We start from the raw sequence: 7,038 nt of genomic DNA, 5'->3' as shown, positions 1-7,038 counted from the left end.
AAAGGTGCCCATGAACAATATTTGTACACCAGTAAACTGTTGATAAATTGCTAACTCGAGCTCAAACAAAGCTAATTAAAAAGGACAATGAACAGCATCATCAGGGTCTGTAGTAACGACCGTTTTGACCTAGATATGCACGTAAATAAAATTTCCGCACCCTTGCACTACGTATTGAATTTTTTTGAACTAAACTTTTCATAAAATATTTTTATACCTACCTATTTCAAACTCCTTGGTATTGTCAAACATGTCAAGGTTGTAATGGGTTGTATTCATTTGTATTAGTAACTTTTTGTGTCAAATTTCATGTCAAAAGTACGATTTTAGTCCTTATTTTAAAGGTGAACGACTATGGTGAACGGTGAACCGTACTTTTGACACAACAGTTGACCCATAGAGACAAAATGGCGTGTGAGGAGTCATTTTGCACGGACTATAAGTGACGGACGTTCCATTTTCATGTTCTCAAAAAGTTGTCAAAATGTAATATAATGTCGGTCGTACTAATTTAAATAAACTCGCAAATCCAAGAATTGAATGTACTCCTCGATTAAACTGTAAATGAAAATGCTTTTATACCTACTTACTTAACAAGCAAAATATATAGTATAAATTCGAAATGTTTTTCCATCTACCAAAAGGACATTGTAAGTAGATGTGCATATAAGTTTAATCCGAATAAGTAGGTATATTCCTTAAAAAAATTCTTAAATACTAAATAAGTAGGTCCAGAAAATAAACTAGAAAAAGTTAAGGATGATCGTAAGTTCCAGCTAAATGTTGGAAATTACTTAGCTACGTGGTTCCCTAAGGACAACCCTTTTAGGAATGAAGTGCGAATTTCGACAATATGCCAGTATAACCTATCTCTTTATTTTTGGAATAGCAATCACCTTCCACCGAGACCTATGACTCCTAAAACGAATCCCAAACAATATTAGATTTCCAATAAGCATCAGAGTTATTATCAAGGGAGACGTATTATCTATAAATCTATCAGAGTCAGCGTCTAGTCGTTAGCAGATATGCCTCACCCTCAAAGATTAATTATTATCTATACATCAGTCTCCAGACTCCAGACGACATTACCCTACCATACCTACCAACTGTTTAAAATACCTATCATGTTCAGTGTACAAATAATACGCTTCTACGCAAATTCTGCGGAATCTTGTAAGATCTGGTATGGTAAAGGATTTCAAGATTTCATAAGGCATCCTTACAAGTTTAGCATTGCTTTAGTTTGTTTTATTTATTTCCACCCAATCTTGTGATTCCATTATTCGGCGTAAGTAGGCGAATTTCGAGGACATACTCTCCCCTTTCTCCAAATTTCGATAGTGATAAATTTATAATTTTGCCCTCGGCAATCTATTGTACGAAAATTGAATTCAAATTTCAAACTTTACCTACCTAGGTACGGTGAAAATTGAGATGCGACGTTTATTATTTTCATACCCTATTATATATTGTACAGCCTATCGGGTATATTTTAGAGAGAGTGCTCAGAAACTCCACAACCTTGTTCCCCTTCACTGTTTTACCACAGAACAGTGAGAAATTGTTAACATTGGCATCCTTATGTAATATGTAATCGACATCAAATCTAATCGCACGAAACGTTTTTGCTCAATGTTCCTGATACGAACCGCTATAAGGTTGGAAACGCCCTTCCGGCGCGCGTCCGTATTTCCTGCTACATATAACTTAATTAGTACCTAGGTACTTTCAATGCAAGAGTAAATAGGCATCTTCTATCCAAGTGCGCTCCAACTTAGACCTCATGATGAAGCCTATCCTGCATTGTTAAAAAAATATTACATGAAAATATCTTTTGTTTCAGTAAACTTTGTGGAAAGATGGCCATTAATGAATCCAAATGATGTAATATTTCTTATCTGTACATATTTGATTTTTATCCTGAAAATTGGACCCGCTCTCATGGAACGGCGGGAACGCTTCCAAATGAAAGGATTCCTTATATTCTACAATAGCGTAAAAATTATAAACTCCACACTTTTGGCGTACAAGGTCAGACATAACATAGGTATACATAGTACGTGGCGACGTAACGCCCCGCACACCCGCACGTCAGCCGCGCTATCCCGCACTGGGCTAGAACGGAGATGTGCGGGTGTGCGGGGTGTCCCCCCCGATTGTCATTGCGACCTGTCGCAAACTGTACTTACCCAATTAAAGCTGTTCGGAAAACGTTTCCTTCAGCGCCATCTATAGATGGTGCTGAAGGATATCGCACTATTTACTATAGGAAGGGAAATGTCCGTAATTTTCCTATTGAATCTATATATTGACTGATTGACTAGTAGTAGTGTAGTAGTGTATTATGTAAAAAGTACTCTGTGAGTGTAATGATGCAGCCTTAGATGGAGCGCGCTTGTCTAGAAGATGCCTACTTATTCACTTTTAACTTGAAGTTATACCTACCTATATTAATAATTAATATCAATACCTATATTAGTATAACAAATCCAATCTTATAATTATGAGTACAGTATCATTGAAGTTCAGATCGAAATTGATACTCAAATAAATGAACCAATAAATTAGAAGCTCTTTTAAATCATCAATGGCCGGCCGCTGATAGAAATTTGGAATTTGGAGCGAAATCGGGACGCAATAAATTCAAAAGCTTGATTTAAATGGGCTTTTACAAGCTCTTGTGAATCGTTAAACATTGCTTGGCCCTTTAGTAATGAATTTGCCACTGGATCGAAATCATGTCGTTCCTATACCTATAGAGGAGAATTTAGCAATGCGAAATTCTTGAATGCTGCTCTTGTTAAAATTATTAAATACAGGAGGACCAAAAATTTACTGAAAACATTAGTATATGTACTTTAATTATTATTGTAGCGCTTTGATTGAATTGACAAACTTTGGACTTAAGTTTAGCATAGTTTTAGGGCGTTTTGCTTGGAAATGAGCTCATATTCAGTGACTTATGTTCGATGATGACTTCATTGACTTGTATCAGTGTGCAAAAACTGTCAGGATTTTAAAAAAGTAATTTGATCACATGCATAACTATACCGTTTTGTTCACCAGCTTCTGAATCGTATTCTTTGATGTTTTTTAAACTACATAGGCTTGCGCTTAGCTGCAGTATCACACAAAGCAAGAGATGATGGAGTCTAAGGTGGAGCGTGGCTGCCCAGAAGGTGCCTATTCACTCTTCTTTTGAAGGTAGCAATATTATACCTAACTAAGTAGCGGGAATAACAGAAGCTACTACTGTGGTAGGAATTTTGAAGCTTGCTCTTTGTTATATGCTTTATTGTGGTGAGTGTTGTGACCCCTTACAATGTTTACATAACGAAGATTTCTTGGGATAGTAATGCGATGGGCTTTTAGATTCTTTCACATACAACGTGACTATTTTGAGACGGAGATCAAATTCGGTCACCATAATAAATTATTCTCTATAGTATCTTCAAGGGGCGGACCAAGAAATTCCTAAAAGGCCGGCAACGCATCGGCAGTTCCTCTGGTGCTGCAAATGTTCATGGGCGGCGCCTGCTCGTTTGCTCGCTATCTCTATTTTAAAAAAAAACTAAAAATTAGGTATGTCTTTTCAGTTTCTTGCTTATATAATCGACAAGGGATTGTTTCCAAGAAAATGCGACTATGACGATCGAACTCTATACGTAAGTACCTGCCTAGATAAAATACTTAACACCAAAATCTGTTGACTGTAATAGCATAGCTATTAATCAATGTATGATAGATATGAAGGGAAAGAAAGAGTACCTACCTATAGGTAGTGAATATTTAGAACCTTAACTAAACTCACCCAACAGCAAATTTATGGATCACACTCTATTGATTTACGTACCAGATTCATAATTATATAATACTGCGTAGGTAATTTCTGTTATAGGTACGACATGCTAGGTAGATTTACTATTATCATATACTATTATCTACCCGATACTGACATTAAAATCTTCTAAAGTAACACGAGACCGTTTGAACTACACATCTAAGGTTGCTTTTCTACAAGGGATGTGCGAGAATGCGTAACGAGGGATAGATACGTGTGAAAGTTTAAAACGCCCAGATATGACGTAGATACACGTCTATACATCTTCTTACATTCACGGTGGAAAGTCAGCCTAATCTTCGTAAGTAGAACTAAAAAGTAAAAGCATTTTCAAAGGCCGCCACTTATAGCTAAGTACCTACCTGTTTTTAGGGTTCCGTACCTCAAAAAGAAAAAGGAACCCTTACCTATAGGATCACTTCGTTGTCCATCTGTATGTCGTGTCTATCGTGTCTGTCACGAAAACCTACCTAGATAAAATGATTCTAGGTCAACGGTAAGGGTACTTCCCGTTGACCTAGAATCATGAATTTAGTAGTGAGGTTTTAGCACAAGTAAAGCAATAAATCTGAAAACCGTGGATTTGCGGTTACATGACACACAAAAAAGTGTAATAATGAGTAAGAAGTACTTTTTAAATTTTCAAATTAAGATAACTAACTATACGAAGTGGGATACTTATCATAATATGAAAGGACTTTATTAGTATATATTTTAAAACATTTTTATTTATTTTTATGCATAATAATTTTTGATTTATCGTGCAAAATATCAAAAATTACCCGAGTACGGGACCCTCAAAATATTGGCATCGGCAACAACCCTGATATAGATATAACCTAACCTACAAGATGGAAGACCGAAATGGCCAAGATCGTTTCAGGACCAATCAAACAGAAACCTAACAAAACAGATTACAATATCTACCCAATCAACACAGCTAATCTAAACACCCTTTAGAGCGAAATTGGACGGTTCATCTGTTAAATGATCTATTTTCGGTGAAAGACGATAAATGATGAACATCATTAATCACAAAATGAGCAATGAAAAAGAAACACAGTCCGTACAAAATGACTCCTTACGCGCCATTTTAACTCCATCACCTTTAAATTAATAAGGACTAAAATCGTACTTTTGACATGAAATGTGAAATATAAAGTTGCGCATGAGGAGTTAAATTTTATTCAAATTTAGGCCAATGACGTTAAAATAGTAGGTAGTTAACGAAAGTGACCGCCAAAATAATTTGAGCAAAAAGTTGCGTAGGTAAGTTGGGGAAAATTTGCGCATCGCGACATAACAAGAGGCAACTAATCAACCAATCGCGTGCTCCCACGCGCAGTAGTAATCTTTTCACACTTTTTTCCATCCACTAAAGCAACCTCAAAATCTATATTGCGCTAAAGGCTTTCATTGTACCTATTGAAATTTACCTATTACATTTGCGAATTAAAGAAGCCTCAATAGCTCTATAATATGGCAATATCAAGTCCCACCTCTTCCATTATTGTCGTACCTACCTACCTACTCCTACTATAAGCTTAGACACGCTTAGTGCTTGTTAGGTAGGTAATTATTAGTTTCATTTTATTTTTTTAATCTAGCATTTTTACAGGTAATCGCTGTGTTTTACTGGAAATACATGGCGACAAAGATTCTGGACCTCTTTGATACAGTTTTCTTCGTGCTTCGAAAAAAGCCTTCTCAAATCACATTCCTCCACGTATACCACCATATATTTATGGTCATTATCAGCTGGTTGAGCCTGAAGTACGACCCGTCTGACCATTGGGCGTTCATGGCACTGGGGAATTGTACCGTACACGCGATCATGTACACGTATTATGCTATGTCGGCTATGGGTCCGGCATATGCAAAGTATCTGTGGTGGAAGAAGTATTTAACTTTGATGCAACTGGTAAGTCATGCTTCGACAAAAAAAAATCTAACACTGTCTGGTGTTTGGATAGTAAAACATAGTGGGTGATGAGATACCTCGGAGATAGTAGCTACAGTACGCAGCAGAAAATAATGTACATCGGCCTTTAGAATGACATTTCGGCTTTGTAGAGCGTTGTCTCTGTCACTCATACCTATATGACATTTTGTCGGTCTCAACGACAGAGACAATGCGCTACAAATGCCGCGTACTGTACCTACGTACTTTTCTATGTCCATAGGATCTTACTCTTACTCATCATGATCAACCCATCGCCGGCTCACTACAGAGCACGGGTCTCCTCTCAGAGTGAGAAGGGTTTTGGCCAGTCTACCACGCTGGCCATGTGCGGACTGGTAGACTTCACACACCTTTAAGAACATTCTGGAGAACTCAGCCCTAGCACAGACTACGGTCTATTTGGGCTGCAAACTGCCAACACCAGTCTCGGCTTTTTATCTAGTGCTTTGGTCTAAAAGTGTGGTGTAAATTGTTCACTTTTCGTTTTGTCTAAATAAAAAAAAATAAAAAATAAAAACTCTTAAAGGCATGCAGGTTTCCTCATGTTTTCCTTCACCTTTAAAATAAGTGATATTTAATTAGGTACTTAATGCACATAACTCCGACAAGTTAGAGGTGCTTGCCCGGAATCGAACCCCCGACCTCCGATTAGAAGACGGACGTCCTAACCGCTAGGCTATCACAGCCGGTATACATACCCACTAACCTTTATTTTTTTATTCCAGCTTCAATTCTTAATGATTATATTGCATATAGCAATCCAAACCTACACTTCCCCGTGTCCGGTAAGCAAGGTGTTTTACTGGGTTGGTGTCACGAACCTCGTGCTTTTCATGTGGCTGTTCACGAACTTCTATCAGAAGAACTACGTGCTAAAACGCGTATCTACTGTATGTACTAGACAGACGATAGACTAGAACTTGAAATATAAAGCCCTGGTCACACGCAACGCGTCACGGTAGACAAGTCGGCGACCAAAATAATGTCACATAGGTATGTGTGACAGAGAGGACGCTCTATGAAGCCGATTGTATTTCTAAAATTTGCTATTTGATGTGCAATCTTTCCTGCCGGATACTAGTTCCTTTTATTATAAAACACCAGGAAAAGCGTTGCACTACGTTGCTACAATCACGTGTTCAATTTGACGTCCTGCCTTGCTGCTGCATGCCGATTGCCATCATAGCGCTTCGATGCCGACGCGCGTTGTCTGACCAGACCTTATATCTCA

The 7,038-nt window shown here is 37.7% G+C and overlaps 1 protein-coding gene across 1 annotated transcript; it reads left to right on the top strand.

The window, feature by feature from the left end:
- The first annotated feature begins 621 nt into the window (after positions 1-621).
- LOC117989308 (very long chain fatty acid elongase AAEL008004-like) lies at positions 622-6,754 on the top strand. The gene is made up of 5 exons (XM_034976650.2): positions 622-650; positions 1,847-2,034; positions 3,600-3,668; positions 5,463-5,765; positions 6,533-6,754. The coding sequence occupies exons 1-5, from the start codon at positions 623-625 to the stop codon at positions 6,722-6,724; spliced, it is 780 nt and encodes a 259-aa protein (XP_034832541.1). The 5' UTR covers position 622; the 3' UTR covers positions 6,725-6,754.
- The last annotated feature ends 284 nt before the right edge of the window (positions 6,755-7,038 follow it).

This window comes from Maniola hyperantus, chromosome 16 (assembly GCF_902806685.2).
Source record: "Maniola hyperantus chromosome 16, iAphHyp1.2, whole genome shotgun sequence".
NCBI lineage: Eukaryota > Metazoa > Arthropoda > Insecta > Lepidoptera > Nymphalidae > Maniola > Maniola hyperantus.
Note: the sequence above shows the minus strand (reverse complement) of the source record. Positions and strands in the feature narration are given on the sequence as shown.

Excerpts from the sequence above, each read along its gene's own strand:
- LOC117989308 (XM_034976650.2), top strand. The coding sequence starts at position 623 with ATGTTTTTCCATCTACCAAAAGGACATT. Across the intron at positions 651-1,846 it reads CCATCTACCAAAAGGACATT|TAAACTTTGTGGAAAGATGG; the intron begins GTAAGTAGATGT and ends CTTTTGTTTCAG. Across the intron at positions 5,766-6,532 it reads ATTTAACTTTGATGCAACTG|CTTCAATTCTTAATGATTAT; the intron begins GTAAGTCATGCT and ends TTTTTATTCCAG.